Raw genomic sequence first — 22,529 nt, forward strand, 5'->3', positions numbered from 1 at the left:
TTGGAATTATTTCATCAACACCAAATTATTGCAAAGTTGTTATTCTTAATTTAAACTTAGAAATAGTTTGTGAAGTAGATCTTGATTCATTTGCCGAAGCAATTGCTGTAAGTGATCAATATTTCGCTATTACTTCATGGGCAAATGATTCGATATGCATTTACTCGATTGAAACCGGCAAAATATATAGAAAAATTGAATCGAAAATAGCGGTTTCATTGATGTTTACAGACGACGGTTTGATAGCCCTTGAGTCAAGAGATCGGTGTTGTGTTTTCTCATTAACAAATGAATCATTAGATAAAACATTTTATTGTGAAGGGTTACACAATTCCATAATTAAGATCTCTAATACAGAATTTATATTAACAGGTGATAAACCAGTTTTATTACAAAACATGAAAATTAAAGGAATTGAATTTAATGGAATTACAAATGGATCGTATATTGACCACAAATTTTTATTAGTTTTTAATGATATATTGTATCTCTGTGAAGAGAATGGATTTTCGATATCAATAATCGAAAGTAAAATCAACACTAACATTAAATGTTTAACTCAAATCCCCGAAACAAATGATTTTCTAATTGTTACACAAAATGGATCTGATACATTTATATCATATGTTGAACATCCATTATCCAATCAAAAGCAAATTGGGAAATTATCGGATGTGAATCATATTGTTAATATTCTCTCAATGAAATGTGGGACATTAACAATTGTAATTATAATGTTTCATAAGCAAGTATTAATATATGAATTATGTGAACAAATATTACATTTCCATAACAATTTAACATTAGAGAAAGAACCATTTCATATTTGTACATTCCAAAATTATATATTAATCGGATTTATTGATGAAATTCGACTTTATGAACTTGAAATCATTTCATTATCTAACATCGAATTAAAAGAAATATCAAAAATTTATACACAAGGATCAACTTCAAGTATCACTGTTAATGATACATTAATAATTGTTGGCGATGAATTACAATCGATAGTTATTTATCGATATAATAAAAATAAACAAAAACTTTATGAAATCGCACGTAATAACAATGATTATGGAATTGTCGCGTGTAAAATATTCGGAAATAATATATTCGCTGTCGATTACATTGGTAATGTTTATCAAATGCAAATCGGACAATCGAAAAATTTGGAAAGTGTCGACATTAATGTGTCAGCAACTTATAACTTCGGATGTCCAATTAATGAAATCTCGAATTTCGCGAATGGAATTGTATTGGTAACAAATGATTGCAAATACTTCCAAATAGTAAACATCAAAAAACAAAATAAAAACTTCGACGTGCTTTACGATGAAATTAATAAAAGAATTGAAACTTTGGGATCATTTAACTCTATAGACTATAGAGCTACAAAAGTGAATAAGTTTTATACCAACGCAAAGACAATGATAAACTTGGACCTGCTCAAGTTCTTCATGGAATTAACTGACGAAAATAAGTTAAAAATTTGCGGCGCTGTAAACATTTCAATTCAGAATGCAAACACACTAATTCAAAATGTGTTAAATATTAAATAAACTGTTTATATGTTAATGTGTTTCACTTCTGAATAGCTTACACAAATCATTATCACCGGTAATAGTGATGATTTCCATTTTTATTCGATAATGATGGTTAGAAAAATGGAAATATGAAATCCAGAAAAATTTATTTAATATGAGAAATGTTTAGCATTAAAACAACATTGCATGTAGGGATGCGATAGTTGTTATTGGTTTATTCATCGTTTGCATCACAAATGAAAGACTTTAATATGTATTTAATGTTTTTGAAAAGTTTAGAAGGAAAATATAAAAATAAAACAAATATCATTCAAGTTTTTGTGAGATTTCTTTTGTTTTTAGAATCACAAGAATCAAGTTATCTATTAGAAAAGATGTTTGAAGAAGATTTGATTGACATTAACATATTAATAAAAAAGAAAAATTTATATTTTATCCATTACAATGAAAGTAAACGAGATCAAGTTAGAAATTTATGGAAAAAATTGAATATAAATATTTTTATCTCTACCAAAAGAATTTAAAAACAATTCAAAAAATAATAAGAAAAAAATGTAATGGAAATTATGAAGAGCTATCAAAAAATGATTGGAAACTTCGCAAACAATTAGTTAAAGAAGGAGTTAATCCGAATGAAATTGCGAAAATAATTCGAAAAGATGAAATCGAAAAACTTCAAGAAATATCATCACGATATGATTTTGATTTTAATCAAACGATTGAACCATCACTTTATGAAAGATGTTCATTTATTAATAAAGATAATGTTTCATTAATGATTATGCAGCATTTTTTGGATCAGTTAAATGTTTTAAATATTTACTTATGAATGGTGCAAATGTGGAAAACACAGGTAAATATGCAGTTGCAGGTGGAAATGAAGAAATTATTCATTTATGTGAACAAAATCATTCAACATTTGAAGGTGCATATGAAGCAGCAATTGAATTTCATAGAAATGATATCTTTAAATATATTTATGAAAATAAATTAGAAGAAATTGATCAAGAATTCAGATATTCTAAAGGCTCTTATTCATCTAAATGTTGTAAAGTAAAAAAATCATATGTATTAGGAGTTAAATGTATTTTAAGTAGTTCTTATAATCTTTTTTCTTATTTATTAAAAATAAATAAATTGAAGATATCAGATTTTATTCACGTGTTATCTATAACAGGTAATTTATTTCTCCTACAAAATGCTGATAAAAACTATAGAATACCAAAAAATTTTTGTATTTTGTGCATAATGTCTGGAAATGTTGAGCTTGTTAAATATGTTCTTAAAAGTTTCGATTTAGATATCAATGATAAAGATATATATATTCTATTTTTCTTTTGTTTTTATCAATAATTTAAAGTTATTTAATAACATTTGATTTTTATTTAAATCGTTTAATACAGCTCTTATTTGTGCATCTAAGTTTGTTTTAATTATTTCATATTTCGTATTAATATTTGGAAATTATTTAAATTATTTCACTCGGCACTTATGAAAGCTACTAAAAATAATGATGTAAAAATAGCTAAATTACTTCTTAAAGAAAAATGGATTGATATAAATGGTAAAGACTTTTATCTGTTTTATTTTGGATTTATTTCAATAATTTAATAATTTAAAATAATTTCTAAATTTCGTTTTAAATATTTCTTACAGTGCTTATGATGGCGTCCATAAAAAATCAAACAAATTTGATGAAATTATTTTCAAAACATGAAAGAATTGAAATTAATGCTAAAGATGATTTTTATTTGTTTTATTTATAATTTATTTTGATAATTTATAACTTCAAAATAACATTTGAAAATTATTCAATTTATTTAAAACTGCGCTAATGTTTGCAGCAAATGGCCAAGTAGAAGCAGTCAAATTACTTCTTGAACAAGAAGGAATTGATGTTAATGCAAGAATATTTATTTATTTTGTTTATTATTTATATTTAATAATTTTTGTTTCAAAATTATATTTGGAAATTATTAAGCTTATTTGAAACAGCACTTATGAAAGCATATAAAAATGGTTACACAGAAATCGTTAAATCGCTTCTTGAAAAAAAAAGTATTAAAATTAATACTAAAAACACTTTTTAAAATAATTTGATATTTATTTCAATAATTTTTTATAAAAAAATATTATTTGAAATTTATTAGAAGTGTTTGAAACAGCTCTTTCATATGCATTGAAAAAAGATCATAAAGAAATTGTTGAATTACTATCTAAAAAAAATAAATGTATAATACAATAAAAATGTGTGGTATTGACATTTTCTTTTAGCTTTTGTATAACAGAGTGATCACAACATGCAATTACCCTGGATGATAACAAAAATTTTTGTTAAAAAATTTTTTAAGAAGTTCATGTTATCATTCGATTGAATTAAATTTGATTAAATTCAAATTTTCTACACAACGATTGAAGTTTTCTGACGATTTTTTTGATCCTCGAATTTTCTTTGTATCATCAAAGATAAACATGTGAGCATTTGGTCAGTCCTCTGGTGCCATAATTTTGATAAATTACATAATTGAACGAAATATAATTATAAGTAGTGATGACAATATTAAATTTTAGGATCGATATTTATCGAATTTCTAATTCATAACACGAGATTTTCGAGATTCTGTATTTTGCTCTAAAATTAAAAAATTTGTTATCGATATTATACACATTAATCATACGATTGATAAGATGTAAATTTTTGATTATTATCTGATTAGAATGCGTGTGTAATTGAGGTTTAATAGTAAGTCAAGTATTGTTCGATGTTCTATTGCATTTTTCCTTATTGGAGAAATCATTTTTCGGACAAATCACCACAACGATAGAGATGAATACGAAACGATCGTTTCATCTGAAAATTTGAGATAACTCAGAAATTTGTGTACTATAAAATCTTTTTCAACAAATCGAAGAAGAATTGTCTCAATTTTCTGTAGGATGATGTTGTAATTAAAAAGAAAAAAATTTCATGATTTGAAGGATTTAATGAGTAGCTTATTGTTGTCCTTCAAGCTTCTTTTGTTCGGCGATTTCCTCAGCTGTTGGAAGGCGTGGTTCCTTAGTTTCGACCTTCTTAAGCTCAGGCTTTCCTTCCTTGATAAGATCATAAACAGTACGGTTTTGACCATCTCTTGGGAGATCTTCTGGAAGTCTTTGAACTCCTTCTTGTTCAGCAAGCTTCTTTTGTTCGGCGATTTCCTCAGCTGTTGGAAGACGGCTGCTTTCCTTTGTTTCGACCTTCTTGAGTTCCTTACCTTCCTTGATAAGATCGTGGACATTACGGTTTTGGCCATCTCTTGGGAGATCTTCTGGAAGTCTTTGAACTCCTTCTTGTTCAGCAAGCTTCTTTTGTTCGGCAATCTCTTCAGCTGTTGGAAGACGGCTGCTTTCCTTTGTTTCGACTTTCTTGAGTTCCTTACCTTCCTTGATAAGATCGTGGACATTACGATTTTGAGCATCCTTTGGGAGATCTTCTGGAAGTCTTTGAACACCTTCTTGTTCAGCAAGTTTCTTTTGTTCGGCAATCTCTTCAGCTGTTGGAAGGGATGGTTCCTTTGTTTCGACCTTCTTGAGTTCGACACCCTTTTGGATAAGATCTAATGGGACTTTGTTCTCAGCCATATTATTAAAGTGAAATGACATAACCGCGGCGTATTTAGAAACTTTTTGTCAAATAAAATTCTGATGATAAACTTCAAATATTGTCCCTTATTGTCCCAACCACTTCACCTCTGTTTTTTATATCTTATAATAAAGAATTATATTTATTTTTCGATTTTACTTCGTTGTTTTTTGGTTCCGTAAGGAAAGAATGAGAAAGATATTCATAAATACTTCTTTGGGTTTTTTTCTCGTTCAAAAAAATGTTTTTTTTACATTTGAATGTATAAACCATTCATTGCATTCAAAAGTGATGTAAAGTTGCACTGTGATTCGTTGTTGAGGTTTATTGGCCGGCTATTTAAGTACTCATTTTTGGTTACACCAAAGTAAAAAGTGTCTTTTTTTCCAAAATTCAATTTTTCCGGACTTGCAATTCAAAGGCTTCGTTCGGATAGGAAATGGGTTTCCTTCTAAATACAACAATTTTATCATTATTTCAAAAGAATTCTTTTATAAAATCTCCGAATTTCGTTGTCACTGGATTAAATTGTAGAAATTTTTTTCATATATCACACACCAAATTTTACATGTCTTTATCCCCTGCTTACTTCTCTAACAATATCGTAACAAAGCTTAGATTTGATAATTGCGTTTTTTCAAAGTTCTTAACTTCAGCAATTCATATCCAAAAACTCGATTTTCTTTACGATAAAGTTTTTGAAGTTTCTCAATTTAAACTTAAAAGTAACCCAACTTTAATTTATGATTGTGTATTCCAAAATTTTAAACTTAATAACAAAGATGGTGCTGCAATAAATTCTGATCAAGAACTTGATTTTTATAATATTCTTTTCACAAAATGTGTTGCAAGAAACGGTGCAGCTCTTTACACTACCAATAGTTTAAAAGCAAATTACATTTCATTTACACATCTTTCTGCAGAGCAGGCTCCTTCATTCTATTCTTACAAGCCGGATAGTGACCAAATTAATATATCAATCATAAACAGTGATTTTCAAGAATTAGAAGCCAAAAATGCAAATGGCATTTTTTATCATTCAAGCTCTGGTGTCTTTTCTCTTAATGATTGTAACATTTCTAAGTGTAAATCGGCACAAGACAACGGCGGATTTTATGTAAGTTGCTCAAACTCGACATTTGCATATGATCGATTTTCTAATATCAAGTCACAAAACATAAATGGTTGTGGTTTTTTTGAATCATCCAAATCTGTTTCCTTATTTAATTGCATTTTTGCCAATGTTGATCAGAATGCAATTAATCCAAATTATGGTAATTCATTAACATTTTCTAAAATCAAAAACAGTGTTAAAATTGAACAAACCAATTTCATTAACAATATTAAATCTCAAAATTTCGAAATAGTTTCCAACGAAACACCGAAAATTTATATTATAAATTGTTGTTTCAAGTGTAAAAAAGAAAATTCAATTAAATTGAATGCATCAGAACTAATTGAAAGCCAAACAACGGTTGAAACGGAATGTCATCAACACAGCAACTTAAATGTTGGATATGGCGAAAAAAGAACTGCAACATATAATCCAGTACCAGTTCCTGATGAAGCAAAAGAAACTTTAATTCTAGATCAAAATAAATTGGAAAAACTAGAATTCTTAAATCAGTCAATTCAAATTCTGACATATGCAGTTGCAATGTTCGGAGTTTTGGCAACTGTTTTGTTTATATATTACATGTTTTACAGAAATTACTTGGGGAAAAGGATAAAACGTAGAACAGATGATGAACAAATACTTGAAAAATTAGATCAATGAAAAAATTTTATTTTGTTCTTTCTTATAGATATATATAATAATAAAGCGTTACATGTTAGTATTTTTTAAAATATTTTTAAAATTCAATTTGATTTTAATATGAGCATTTTAATTTAAATCTTTCTTGAAAAATATGAAGTAATGTGTTGATTTTGTTTTTCTTTTCTTGGTTGGTTAGGCTTAATGCATCGAAATTAGAAGAAATTTTGATTTGCTGATAAAAAAAAGATTTGAATGACATGTGAATTGAAAAATTTGATTCCCAAATTTAAACGTATATTTTATGCAACAAAATGATGTATCAAAACTGCCACCTGTTAGCAGATGGTCGCGGCCAGGGTTTGTTTCAAGGATAGTTGGAAATAGAAAACCAGAAACTTTTGTACCATCAGATTATCTTAAAAGTAATCACATTTCATTGAACGTTGGTAACGTAAGACTTCAATTTCAAAATGAAAAGTGGGTAAACTTGGATGATCCAAAGAAGGAAAATTATTCTGCAAAGCGAAAAGATATTAAAAAATTGGAAATGGAAAATACGCAACTCCAACTTCAATGCGAAATTCTTCTTCATATGTTAACAATTTCAGAGCTAAAGAAAGCAAAGCACCAAGGAAAGCTTGACCAGCTCAAAAAACAAATTTCAGAATCAATTGATCAATATGAATCATCTCAAATTGATGAGTAACATTATACATGTTTATGACTTATTTCTATTTTAATAAAATATTTTTGTATGTTTTTTTTCCTTCTTGGAGTTCTGTGTAAGAATTATGTGATAATACTTTTTGACAAAGTCTGTTCGATTTAATGGGAGATGAAATTGTAAACCAAATTTTAATCTCATATGAAAAGCTTAAAACTAATAACAACGAATTAGTTCAAGAGGCCACACATTCCTTATCATTGCTTTCCTCAAATGAACTTTATTTACCATCATTGTTTCAAATTTTAAAATTAGCAGAAGATCCATATCTAAAGAAACAAGCCTCAATTTCAATCAAAAAATTTGTTTTTCAACACAAGGAACATTTTTTAAATCGTCTTGATTTTTTTCATAGCTTGTTAGAAATATTCACATATGAAAAAAACGAAGTTGTTCAGTCACAAATAACCGGAGTAATTTTATTTTTACTTAATAATGAAACAACCCCTATTTTATTTGCATTTGCTCAAAGTGCATTACAATCCAATTCATTTGAATTAGTTTCGATTTCACTTTCACTTTTTTCATCCATTCCAAATCTTTCTTTATTTACAGACTTTTATCCATTATTTTTTTCATTAATTACTATTGGTTTACAATTTCCTAATCCTCGAAATGCACTTCTTTTATCGTTTCATATTTGTTTAATTTTACCACCAAAATTATATGAAGAAATATGGAACAAAACAATTGATTTTGTATGTAATCCTTCTATCGATAAAACGACATTACTTTTATTAATTAATGAATTAAATGATTCTTTAGATAATATTTCATTTATTTTTGTTAATATTCCATTTGTTCTCCATAAATTTCTAGAAATGATTGGAAACAATGAAACAATTCCTGAAAATCAACTTTTATATGCATCTTTTATTGATGAATTAATATACAAAAATAAAAATAATGAGTTCGATATAAATTTCATGAAAACAATTTATTTAAAATATTTACAACTTAATGAGTTAATTGATCCAATGTCATTAGATTTATTTGATACAATTTGTTCTGTTTTTTCGAATAACGAATTGTTTTTAACATTTATTTTTTCTGAAATCGAAAATTTTTCAGCAAATGAAAAAACAAAAATTGCATTTTTTTTAACATTAAATCATTCATTTAAAAATGGTTTTAATTTTTATAAAAATCATTTAAATGAAATAGTAAACATTCTTTCGGGCGTAATATTTGATGTATCATTAAATATAAAAGAAGTTATATCAAAAACAATTATAGAATTTTCTAAAGTTTTTCCTAAAAAGAAAATTTTGATTCATTTAATTGATTGTTTACTAAACTTTTTAATGAATGAATATAATGAGAATTATTATGAGTGTTTGTCGATTTTGTTCCAACAAATACAAAGCACTGATTATGAATTCTTTGATAAAGCATTTCAATTAATGTTTCCAATAGTTTCTTCATTTAATACTTCTTCAATTATTCTTCAACATGTATTCCCTTGTTTTCTATCTTTAATTTCTTCTTCTAAAATAAAAATTCAACAAATTTTTAATCCAACAATTTCATTATTTATTCATATTTTAGAATCAAATTCTTCCGAAATTTCTTTTATGAAAGAATTTGCAATTGATGGAATAAAATATTTAACTGATTGTGTTGAACAATTTATTCCTTTTGCTCCAAATTTCTTAGTATATTTAATAACATATATTAAAAGTGATGACGAAGATACACAGAAAGCTGCTTTGAACTGTTTGGGAAATATCATTCAAAAAATGCCACACATTTTAACGGATTCCATTGAAAACATCATAACGGTTTTGGTTTCAATTAGTCAAGCCGCTAAACCCTTCTCAATTATGTGCGCCATTTTCAATGAGTTCCCACAATTTAACGCACAAAACATTCAAATTTTGATTCAATATTTCAATAGCATTTCAAACACAGAAAATGAAGAAAATCAAATGGAAATTTGTAGAGCTTTATGTCTTCTTTTAAATGCACTTTATAAATGTAAATTATTTGATACCGAAATTCCATCAATTTCTTTGAACTGGAGTTATTCTCTGATTCAAAAATCAAATGATAGTTTTGTAATTGCAGAAGCTTTTTCTGTGATTCTTGAAATATTAATTGATTTTAATCCGGATAATAATATGGTGCTAAATATCGCACATTCTTTTTTCCAAACAATATCTCTTGACAACGAATTCGATGAACAAATTTTGCCGGTTTTTGCGGTTTTAATGAAACATCTGATTGAAAAAGTCGGGAATATTGAATGCTTTACATCATTCATTCCGAAACTTTTTGAAATGTGTTCAATTAAAAGTTTTAGAGATTTTTCGCTCCAAATATTGGGCCAATTTTTAGAAAAACCTTCAGTTGGTGTTGACCAAGTCTTTGCATTAAAAGTTGTTGAAATTGCAATGATATCCATAAAAGAAGATGAATCATCAATTGGAGTATTTGTAATAAATCAATGCGCAAGTGGATGTAATGAACTAATTCCTCCACAGATATTACAATTTCTTCTTGATATAATCGAAAATGCGAATAATTTTGAAGATGAATTTATCGAAAACTGTGTTAATGCAATTGGAGCAATTTGTATGAATTCAAAAAATATAATAAATTTGGAATTAAAACATATAATTTCATTGTTAAAAGTAATGCCCGCTAAAGATAAACCAGAAGAAAACAATGAAATGATGAAATTTTTCTTTTGGATTGGTGAAAAAATGAATTTTTCGCCAAGTTTAGAGTTTGCTTCTGTTTTAATTAGATTACTCTCACAGCCAAAAGAAATGATTGGGGAAATAGGAAACATCGAGCAGCTAAAAAAATGTTTGATCGAAATGTTAAATAATATTCAAGATTCAAATGAATTTTGTATGAATATTTGTGATGGAAATGAGTTAAAACTCGAATTTTTGTATAAAAATATAAAGTAAAATAAATTGTAATTTTAGTTTGATGTTGCTAAAAAATGAAGTAGTTCAATCCAAAAATAAAATTAAATTATTGTATGAAAAACAAAATTTTATGTTCTTGAAAACCGTTTACTTTCAGTCAAATATTTCACATGCTCTGTCATTAATATCTGGCTGAACTTATCTAAAACATGTTTTTTCTTTTATTCAGACTTATATTATCTTATCCAAATTATAGAACAGCTTTTCACACAAAAATGCCAGAAGGATTTGATTCTACTCAATATATAAGATCATTCCAACAGGAAATAGGGCTTGCCAAATATGAATGTTATGTAAAAAATGTTCATATTCAACAAAATGGCACAAACCCCGAAGCTTACCTTAGAAAAAAGCTCATAGGGAACTGCTTTGAAAAGTCTCATACGAATTATTGGTATTTCAAATTTTGCCCATTTATGCATTTAACACAATTTCGATATGGAATTGATAATGTCACACGTATTGACAACTTTGTTCTTGGTAAATACTCTGATTCACCTATGGTACAAATAGATCGTGGATTTTCTGAGAAGTGGAATGGTGGTGATATTTGTGTTGTAACTGGTAAACCAAGGACAGCTCAAGTTGATTATATTTGTGATTTATCAATTGATATTGATGGAAGAGTAACATCAATAAGCGAACCATCTTTTTGTAATTACTTAGTTAAATTCCATACTCCTCATGTCTGTGGGTTTCCCAACATAACAAACGAAGAGTTAGCCACAATTGATTGTTTCAATGTTGATTATTTTCCAAAATAAATTGATGTGAGAAAATAAACTTATACAAACTTAAATGTTCTTTATTAAATTTAATAAACTAAGAAGGTAAAATTTTTAAAAACTGGATTTTTTTTTTCATTCCTGTGCAAACACATTTAAACAGATCTTTATATAAAACATCTTTATATGACCTTTTCAAATTAATTATTCCATTAATTCAAGGTGTAATGTTTTAGTTTTTTCCCCTCTTTTGTGTATTAAAATAATTGCAATGATTGATGATATTAAAATGATTCCACTTATCACTGATACAATAATAATAATGGTATAATCTTCTTTCGTTTCTTTAGAAAAGATACAAATATTTTCATAATTGTCGGGTTCAATAGAAAGGATATTGTTCCAGACTTGATCATGATTTGTATCATAATTAGAATAATTATCTCGATATGGTAAACATAATGTAACATCATAAACATTATGACCTTTCTTATTAACCTTATTTTTTTTTGTACTATCAAATATATTTGTACTAAAATTTGGTGGATTTTCTGGAAATGAACCAACAGACAAATTAATACATCCTTCAAAAATATTTGTATCATTTGTATCTACGGATTTTAAAGATGGAACATGAATAAATGATAATGAACTACAGCCTTTAAATATACAATCTCCACCAAATGTTCCTAACTTTGAAAAATTAACTATTTCAAGTGATGTACAACTTTCAAACGCATTTTCATAAACAATTTCCAATTTATCTGATTCAAGTTTCTGTATCGAAGAACAATTTAAAAATGCATGTTTTTTTATATTCCAAACATTCCCGAGTAAAACATTTGTTAAGTTAAAACAATTTGCAAAACATCTTGAACCAATATATTCTCCTTTTGAAATATTAACAAACAAAAGATTAGAACAGTTTTCAAATGAAGATCTAGAAATTATTCTTTCGTTGCTTGATTTAATATCATTACTCATAATAGAAATATTTTTGAGCGAAATGCAATTACTGAATGAATAATTACCGACTGTTTTAATATTAGGAAGATTTATAGTTAAAAGACTCGAACAATCTCTCTATGAAGATTCACCAATTTCTCTTAATTTTGTTAAATTAATTTTTGTTAATGAAATACAATTATAAAATGCTTTGGCACAAATTTTAATTACATTTGGTATTTGAATTTCTTTTAAGTTTATACAATTCTCAAATGATGATGAACTTATTTCAGTTATCGAAAATAAAGAAACATATTCAAGCTTTTCACAATTTTGAAATATACTATCATTAATAATTGTTATATTATCAATTCTGATAATTTCATTACAATTACAAAAACATTTAATGCCAATAGTTTTAAATTCCTTGAAATTAATATCTCGAATACTCGAATTCATAAAACATTCATTCCCAATAAATTTAATATTTGGAATTGTAATAGAATTTAAAGTTTGAAGATTTTTGAAACATTTGTCTCCAATTTTTGTTAAATTTCTTGCTTCAAATGTTTCAAGAATAGTATCAACAAAAACTTCATCTCCAATATTTTCTAAATTTGTTAAATTGATCGATTTTAATGTTGCACAATTTTTAAATGCTGAACTTCCACATGTCTTCAAATTAGGAAAATTAAAATCTGAAAATGAACTACAATTATAAAACGAATAAGAACCTGCATGTTCTAAATTGTGTAAATGTAAAATGACATTTTTACATTCACAATTATAAAAACATCTATCACCAATTTCTTTTGCATTTAAATATAAATCCAAATTATTTTTTTCTAGCCAAAGGAATACTGCATTTTCAAAACAAGAACTACCAAAACAAGTGCAATTTGAAATGTTAATATTTTCGATAACTAGATTAGAAAATAAGAATGAAGAAGCATTTTTAAGACTTGGAAGATAGAACTCTGTAATAGTACGTTGACCTTGGAATGAAAAGCTGCTGCAATTTTTTAAATTTGGTGCTTCAAATACATGGAGTGAATCGCATTCCCTAAGTATATAATTTCCTACACTTTCAAGTTTTGGAAATGAACAATTTGCAAGATAAATGCATTGAGAAAATGCATCATCATCGATTCCTGTTACACTGGAAAGGTTTATAGAAAAGAAAGATAAACAGTTTGAAAAAGCTGATTTACCAACATAAGTAACACCCGAGCTTTCAATATTCCTTAAGCAATAGTAATATTTGAAGGCATACGATTCGATAGTTTTAAGTTTAGCAAAGTTCACATCAGATAAATTAATACATTCATAAAAACATTGTTTGGTACAAACAGTGATATTTGGTAAATCAATATTTCTAATACGTTTGCACTTATAAAAACAACCTTCCCCAACAGAGTTTGTGTTTTGGCAACTAAAATTTTCTAGATTTGAACATAAGTAGAATGCATATTCTCCAATTTTTTTTGTTGCGTATTTGTTATTGTATAAATTTTTAAACTGTTGGCATGAACCAAATGTGAAATTTCCAATTTCTTCTAATGGACCTGATATTGTAATATTTTTTAAATTAACACATGAGTAAAAAACATAATTTCCAATAAAATTAACATTGGATGGTAATTCAGCCATGATGAGTGAAGAATATGAAAAAGCAAAATCCCTGATTTCCTTCAAATTGGTATTAAATAAACAAGAAGTTAAACCAGTACAATTGAAAAGTAAACCTTCATCGACTACTTCAAGTGTATTAGGGAGTAATAAACTTTTTAACGAAATACATGAGTGAAATGTATATTTACCTATTTTTTCTATATTATTTTCAGATATATAACCAATAGAACTCAGACTATAACAACAAAAAAATGTATAACATCCAATTGTTGTAAGTTTATTCGGAAATTCAATTTTTGTTAAAGAATAACAATATTTAAATGCATTATCATCTATAGTTTCAATTTTACTAAGTGAAATTTCTGTTAAATAAGAACATTTGCAAAATGTCCCATTATTTATTGATGTAATTATATAAGGAAGTGTAATATTTTTTAATGAAATACATGAAAGAAATGCAAATTCACCAATAAAACTTATCTTTGTACCAATTTCAATTGTTTTTAATCTAATGCAATTTCTAAATGCATAACTTCCTATATTTTCAACGCTATCAGGAATTTTAAATGTTTCTTTATCCTTTCCTGGTGGATAGAAAATAATATCATTTATGGATTTATTATAAACAATTCCATCATTTTGATAATTTGAATGATACTTATTATTATTAGATATATAAATTGACTGAAGATTTAGACATAATTCAAATGTATTCGCGGCGATCTGAACCTAATCAGGAATAGTAATGGATTTTATTGAAGAACATTTACAAAATGCATAATCGCCAATATGTGTAACAAGCTTTCCAATAATAACATTTGTTAATTTTAAACATGATTCAAATGCATGAATACCAATTCTTTCTACATTTTCCCCGATAGTAACATTTTCTAAATTTAAGCATGATTCAAATGCATATTGATTAATATATTTAACACTTTTTCCTATTATAACATGTGTTAAATTTAAACATGATTGAAACGCATAATTATCAATAGTTTCAACACTTTCATTAATATTGATACTTTTTAAACTGAAGCAAGATTGAAATGCATTTTTGCCAATAGTTTCAACATGATTTCCTAATGTAACATTTTCCAATCTAGAACATGAATGAAAAGCATTGCTTTTAATTGATGTTACTTTGTCTGGAATATTGATATTCTTCAATGAATTACATGACATAAATGCTTTTTCACCTATTTCTTCAACATTATCTCCAATAGTAACTTCTTCTAATAGTAAACATGAATAAAATGCTTCATTTTCAATATATTTAACAGAATTACCAATTTTAACTGTTGTTAATTTATTCCATTCAAAAAATGAACAATATGGAATAATTACAAAACTGTTTCATTAAATATTTCAAATGTAGGTTTGGAAAAATAAAAACAAATAATATCAAATAAATTATTCAAATATTAATTTTTTGTGTGCAGTTGTTGTCTCCTAGAAAAGGATTTATTGATTTGCAAAATCAAGAAAGAAAAAGTAAGATCAACATAAATAAAAATATGTTATTAGAGGTAATTAAGGTAGCTTCATTAAAATAATACGGATAATGTTTATTGGGTGTATACTTTGAAATTTGGCACCAATTGTTGAATTTATCAGATAGCATATTTATAAATTCATAAAAATGAAGCTTTTTATCACAAAAAAAATATGAAATTTAGCAGTGACGCAAATTCGTTATTATGATTATTGATGATTTTAAATTTTTTTTTGAATGAATATATATCAAAGATTTCGAAGTTTATATTACCATCAAAATCGATTTCATTTGAAGCAGCACCAATAATAAGGAAACAAATTTGAATAATTGCAATCATAACAGCTGTTGCAATAAATAACAAAAATTTTTTTAAGAATTTTTATTCAAACATGAATTTTCAATTGTGAATTTCTGACCACCAAGATGAAAATTCAAAGGTGGACCACCTTTTAATTTTAATTAATAAATTAAAAATAGAAATCTTGAATCATGGATAAATTTATTTCAGTTATTATTTAATCATCAGAAGACGACTTGGCCGAGTGGTTAAGGCGAGGGATTGCTAATCCCTTGTGCTTGCACGCGTGGGTTCGAATCCCATGGTCGTCGTTTTTTATTAATTTTTTTAACTGCAACTATTTAAAGATAATACCCATAAATTACTGTAATTTCATGTATATAAATACTACAACTCAATCTTTTAAATTCAATATTATCAATCAAAAAATTCATTCATGGGTGAAGAACAAGATCCAAGGACACGTTAAAATTTGCTATAAATTTTAAAATTTTTATCAATAATTATATTTACTAAATCATAAAAGATAGATTCTTTTTATATAAATTTCATATTAAGTAAGATATTTTTATTTAAAATTCCTTCTTAGTTTGACCTCCATTTGAAAAAACGATATGCAAATATCCACTTTTTGTATGTTTGTATATCATATCGTTAATTTAGTGTTGGTACAAAAATGGATGCGGAAAGGAAATTCAAAGTTGTATTCATTGGTTCAGGTCATGCAGGAAAGACTAGCATCATAGAGCGATTCGCAACGAATAAGTTTTCAGAAGATATTGGTCCAACCATTGGAACTGGATTTACAACAAAAGATTTCGAAGTTCCAAATGGTAAAATCACACTCAACATTTGGGACACGGCTGGTCAAGAGTTATATAAGAGCTTAATTCCTAAGTATTCCCAGGGTGCCTCTGCGATCATTATTGTATTTGATAGTACAGATGTAGCTTCATTTGAATCAGCCAAACGATGGTACTCTAGTGAAAAAGACATGCATGAAGAGGATATAATTTGGTTTTTAGTTGCCAATAAAAAAGATTTACATCGACAACAGATTGACATTGGTCAAGCTAGTGAATTCGCAACTGGAAACAACATGAAGTTCATGCAGACATCTGCAAAAACTGGAGAAAACATAGAACTTCTTTTTTGTTCTATTGCAACGGAATTAGCAAAATCACTTACCAATCAGATAAGCTATCAACCAAACGCACCAGAGCCTCAAGAGAAAAAATCATGTTGCTGAAGGCCTTTTTGGATAGTTACAGTGTTAATAAACTTTAATTAAGCAATTTTTTATTGAGTTTATTTGTTTTAAAAATATTTCATCACGAAAATTATTCCATTGTTATTCAGCTTTGGGAAGTAAGTAGAAATGATATGCACAGTTCTGGTTGACTAGCTACTTATAGGCACATGATAAAGATCAAATGATTTGTTTTGGAATATTGGAAAATTATTTTGATCTACCTGTATGGATCATTAAATTGGGTTGGACAGCTGAATGAAAGCTTTTTCTCCAAAAGGTTTTGAATAAGACACATTAACAATTCGTAATGCAGGAAAAGAAAGGGAACCATTTATAAAACAGCTTTCTGTTATTTTGGAAAAGTATTGCATTCAAGATGAAAGTGATTAAATTCCTAAATCCATTTCATAATTTATTTATTTGCTTTTTATCATGATTACATTTGTCTCACGTTACATTAAATAAGAACTTAATCAGTAATCAAGTACGAATTTTATCAATTTCATTTTTATTCATTTGCTTTTTATCATATCTACATTTGTCTCACGTTACATTAAATAAGAACTTAATCAGTAATCAAGTACGAATTTAATCAATTTCATTTTTATTCATTTGCTTTTTATCATATCTACATTTGTCTCACGTTACATTAAATAAGAACTTAATCAGTAATCAAGTACGAATTTAATCCATCATAAAAATTATTTATTTATTTCATGAGTCATTTTCGACCTTTTTCTTTGGCTTTTTCTTTGGTTTCTTTACTTTCTTCACCAACTTCTTCTTTGGCTTTTTCTTTGGCGTTTCATTTTTCACTTTTTCATCCACATCTTCACTTGAAGACGAGGAAGAAATTGATGAATTTGTATCATCAGATTTATCTTTTCTGGATACAGAAGTTGAGTAATCCATTTCGGAGTTATCTTTAATCTGTTCTTCTTTTTGTTTTGTCCATTCTGATTGAGTTGAGTAATCCATTTCGGAGTTATCTTTGTTTTGTTCTCTTTTATTCTTTGTCCATTCCGATTGAGTTGAGTAATCCATTTCGGAATTATCTTTAAAGTTTTTACGTTTCTTATTTGTCCATTCTGATTGTGTTGAATAATCCATTTCGGAATCATTTTTATTTTGTTCTTTTTTATTCTTTGTCCATTCCGATTGTGTCGAATAATCCATTTCAGAGTTATCTTTAAAGTTTTTACGTTTCTTATTAGTCCATTCTGATTGGGTCGAATAATCCATTTCGGAATCTTTGATGTTTTTACGTTTCTTATTCGTCCAATCAGAATGTGAAGAAGAATAATCCATTTCTTCATTCTCGAACAAGTTTTTGTTTTTATTTTTATTGTTTTTCTTCTTTTTATCATTCCAATCAGAATGTGATGAAGAATAATCCATTTCAAGTTTTATTGATTGTTTTAATGTAGTTGGATTTCCATTATATTCAGATGACGCATCCATTTCTTCCTTCCGACAGAAGCATAAAACTAATGATAATACAATTATAAATGCAGTAATTCCAATGAAGATATAAAACCCTAAACTTGAAGTATATTTTGATTCATGTTCAATTGATGTATAATTAATTGTTTCGCCAATAGAATTATGGACTGTAATTTCTGGTAATATCATTAAATCAGTTGATACTATTACATTAGTTGCATTTGTTACAATGATATTAAATATTTCCGGATTATTTACATTAAACCAACTTTTATCTATATGAACATTAACAGTTTCACTTGTCGTTGTTAATATTAATTGTGTATTCGTTGGACAATTTTCATTTGTTTCAACAGATAATAGAATGTTTTCGACATTTGTATTGATTTCAAATGTCGCTTCTTCATTTTTATTAATTAATGGAGTCATTATATTATTTGTAGATCTTAAACGTATTGAAGAATTCCCTAAAATTATTGTTTGAATTGTATTATCATTAATTGTTAATGAATTAGATATATTAATATATGTGAATGAATTTTCTGGTATTGATTTAATATCAGTATTTAATGTATCTAATAAAACAGGTAAATCATTTACATTATTTAATTCAGTGTTTGAAAGTTCAAATGATTTCGCTTTGAAATATTTTAAGTTACTTTGTGATTCAAGTTCAAAATTCATTTTACCATTTGTAAATGAATATGAAACTTGTGTTTCATTATGATATATCATTGCAATATTACTATTTGCATCTAATTTAAAACGCGAGAATTCGGATAATATTGAATGTTGTGGGAATGAATATGTACCAGATGCGCAATTTATTGTTAAATCATTACCTGTTCGAAAGTTTTCAGTCTCGAAATTTGTTGTTGATGAAATGTTAACAGTATCTGTTTTAGCAGAATATAATACACCATAAACATTATCATTAATAGTTACCAAAGGTACAAATGAATTTGTTGATTCTAAAATAATCGAATTATTATCATGTTCAATTAATATATTAGAAATTGATTCGATTTCTTTAAATGTATTATCAAATGATATTAATGTATTATTTGTTTCGATTATAAATGTAATATTTGGATATTCATCAATATTCGCATCAGATGTAAATTTAATTGTATTTGAATATGTTAAAAATGATAATTGATCAATAGAATTAGTATCAATTGTAACTTCATTTGCAATAATATTTTTGTTTGGTTTAAATGTGATATCTAATTCTGAATCACTACAATTAACAACAACTATTGGTATATCTCGTGGAACACCAAAGAATCCACTAACTGATGCTATTGATTCCAAAACTACATTAAATGTTCCATTAATATTTAAATTATCAAATTTTTCGGGTAATGTTAAACTTAATGTATATGTTGGACCACTTCGTAATAATGGATTAATGACATATGATATCTGTGAACTTTGTGTACCCAAAATATTAATGTTCATATTGTTATGTACTGTCATTACTAAATTAACAGTATATGTTGGTGTATCTTCAGTACCAATTATCATCTCATCGACTCGTGATAAATCTTCTTCTTCTAATATAATGTTAATTTTTGCATTGTTTTCAATGGTAATTTCAAAGATGTTTTCATCAATACTTAAAAATGTTATTGTCGATGCATGAAAATGAATTTCAGGAAACATCGACATCTTATGTAAATATAACGTGGATCCATCTTGAAGTATAAAGCCCTGGATATCTGTAGGATCAGAACTATTCAAATAAAAGTTACTTTTAATTTTTATAGAGCCGTCAATGTCATCGGCAATTGAATTAGAATCGCTTGTGAAGTTCAGAAGTTCAATTGTTTCATCTGATTTAACTTCAAGTGGTGTATTTGTAAGTGTAAGATGGTTAACTAGAAGTTTATCTAATGGTAAGTTATCACTATTATCATCTTTAATACGAAGTGATGTGATATCTTTAAATGAGATTTCAATAGGATATTCATTTGGGACATTTTGATCAAAATATACTTTGGTTGGTGTTTGAATTGAGGTTCCAAGTGATATAAAATTGATTTTCTTTGTTACTGGGAAACTGATTTGGTTGGAAGCAAACGTATATTTGTATTCAGATGAGCCATACGTATCAGGTAAATAAATATTAACTATAGGCGCTGGATCTTCAGCAACAGTACGTGGGAATTGACGTGATTGTGTGTGATAATAATTGGAAGTTGAAACATTATATTCATTACATGCTTTAAGTGAAACATATACATCATAATAACTCCTAAGGCAAAGACAATAATTACTAACAGAAGGTCTTTCAGGAGTATATCTAATCGTGTTTGCTGTAATGCGGAAATAAGAAAGTTGATGAAGTGTAGTATCTTCGATAATAGATACCGAAATACCTTCAATAGAAACTTTTTGGGATTCAGCATATGGCATTAATACATTCATTTTAACATTTATATTAACTGGATTACTTGAAGTTAAAAGAATTGAAATATTGTTAAATAAACTTGCTGTATTAATATCTATTCCAACCTCTGTTGAACCTGTTTGGAGTTGAAATATTTTACTTGTACTAGATGTATCGAAATTATATGTGCAAGTTTGAGTTCCATTTGTTATTTCAAAGGTATTTGCTTGAAGATTAAGGGAATTGAAATTGATGCAATCGCATGTCTCGTCCGCAAAAATGTTCCTTGTAAGGAGAAAAAAGATTGCAATCATTGGTTTCTATTGCGGTTTTTCTTTTCAATTTTCGATCAAAGGAACTGAAAAGCTCCAACGCACTTTTGAAAAACACAATTCATTTGTAAACAACACATAAGAATTTTTTTTCCAAGCATATGATATAAAGAACATCATGCCTCAAGTAAAAACATTGATTCGATAGGTTCTTCAGAAAAATTAATTAAATTTTTAATTATTTAAATTATCTACTAATGATTTGATCAGCAAAGTTCAAAACTCAGGACTCGATTTTGTGTTAATTAATTACGGAAATTAACTTTGAGATTTTTAATGATAATATAATTCCTTAAAAAAACTTTTTATGGAAGACACCAAAGAGATAATTTTGGTGAACTAAACAATCGTGTGAAATTAGTCATAATATGGGAAAGGAATTGGAAGTTCTGTTGGGATTTGGATACAAGATACGTTACAGAATTGATCAATTGAATACTTTCTTCTTATAAAGTTCGCCTCATCTTTTCCAACTTGAAGTAATAATGCATGCGCAACTTTACAATAGTGACAAAGATCTTCAAATGAATATTGCGTGTAAGCAGCAAGAGGTTCAGTCCAAGGCTCGACTCCGGCAATAGTTCTTGTCATCATCAATGCAGTTGCTGCAATTGCTGATGGTTTAACGCTCATAAATTCAGCAGATGTCATACAGATTTCTGTTATGTATCGGGCAAACAACATAATTTGCAATGTTTGACCATTAAGGCGCAAAAATATGCTTAAAAAGAAGAGAATAGTTGGGAACTCAGTGTCAAATCCAATTAAGTTAATTAGATTGACTTCCATACTTTTGAGATCATTTTCAGTAAATGCATTTTCTGCAATTGTAAGAATATCTTCAATCTGAATTGGTTGGATATCTTCGATTTTTGATGCAATAAGCATTGCAGCACTACCAATAAGAGGAAGCTTACATCTAGAAATGTTGGTTCTTGAAATCACTCTATCTAAAATTCCAATACTACGATGGAATGTTTCGGTTGTTAGTTGGCATTTGTAATGCATTCTACAAAGCCAAAGAACCATAGTACTTCTGTCATTTGGTGTCATTTCCGTTTGTTGGACTGTGAATTCAGGTAAGTTTGTTTCACGAACTCTCATTGAACGATAAATAATATGTTCAAATTCAGTCACATCCTGAGGGTCACATGGGAGACCAATTGGCAATTCCACATGAACGAATGGTTTATATGGAAGTTGTCGGCATAAAATGGGCTTTTGATTATTTTGGTTATTAGGATTTGGAGGTGTTGATCCAGTGCCATTTGATAGTAATGACAAAGGAACTCTTTGTGGCTTTTGTACCTGGGGCACTTGTTGGTGTTGGAAGCTCTTCTGGTGATTACCAAAAATCATTTTAATGCTAAACGTATGAAAACGTATGTACAAACGTACGCTTAAAAGAAAAAGTGCATATATTT

The 22,529-nt window shown here is 27.4% G+C and overlaps 5 protein-coding genes across 5 annotated transcripts; 2 read left to right on the forward strand and 3 right to left on the reverse strand.

Annotated features, from left to right (window-relative positions):
* Window positions 1-4,538: 4,538 nt before the first annotated feature.
* Window positions 4,539-5,165, reverse strand: GO595_003176 (uncharacterized protein; the record flags this gene model as incomplete). The annotated part of the gene is made up of 1 exon (XM_067916168.1): window positions 4,539-5,165. The coding sequence occupies one exon, from the start codon at window positions 5,163-5,165 to the stop codon at window positions 4,539-4,541; it is 627 nt and encodes a 208-aa protein (XP_067776977.1).
* A 5,638-nt stretch (window positions 5,166-10,803) lies between these two features.
* GO595_003177 (protein OS-9) lies at window positions 10,804-11,352 on the forward strand (the record flags this gene model as incomplete). Its single annotated transcript, XM_067916169.1, has 1 exon — window positions 10,804-11,352. The coding sequence occupies one exon, from the start codon at window positions 10,804-10,806 to the stop codon at window positions 11,350-11,352; it is 549 nt and encodes a 182-aa protein (XP_067776978.1).
* A 5,010-nt stretch (window positions 11,353-16,362) lies between these two features.
* Window positions 16,363-16,935, forward strand: GO595_003178 (putative ras-related protein Rab-5C; the record flags this gene model as incomplete). The annotated part of the gene is made up of 1 exon (XM_067916170.1): window positions 16,363-16,935. The coding sequence occupies one exon, from the start codon at window positions 16,363-16,365 to the stop codon at window positions 16,933-16,935; it is 573 nt and encodes a 190-aa protein (XP_067776979.1).
* Window positions 16,936-17,652: 717 nt separating this feature from the next.
* GO595_003179 (uncharacterized protein) lies at window positions 17,653-21,087 on the reverse strand (the record flags this gene model as incomplete). The annotated part of the gene is made up of 1 exon (XM_067916171.1): window positions 17,653-21,087. One exon carries the CDS (start codon window positions 21,085-21,087, stop codon window positions 17,653-17,655), a length of 3,435 nt encoding a protein of 1,144 aa, XP_067776980.1.
* Window positions 21,088-21,462: 375 nt separating this feature from the next.
* Window positions 21,463-22,464, reverse strand: GO595_003180 (Cyclin, N-terminal domain containing protein; the record flags this gene model as incomplete). Its single annotated transcript, XM_067916172.1, has 1 exon — window positions 21,463-22,464. One exon carries the CDS (start codon window positions 22,462-22,464, stop codon window positions 21,463-21,465), a length of 1,002 nt encoding a protein of 333 aa, XP_067776981.1.
* Window positions 22,465-22,529: the final 65 nt, after the last annotated feature.

This window comes from Histomonas meleagridis (genome assembly GCF_020186115.1).
Source record: "Histomonas meleagridis strain 2922-C6/04-10x chromosome Unknown contig_20, whole genome shotgun sequence".
Classification (NCBI taxonomy): Eukaryota; Parabasalia; order Tritrichomonadida; family Dientamoebidae; genus Histomonas; species Histomonas meleagridis.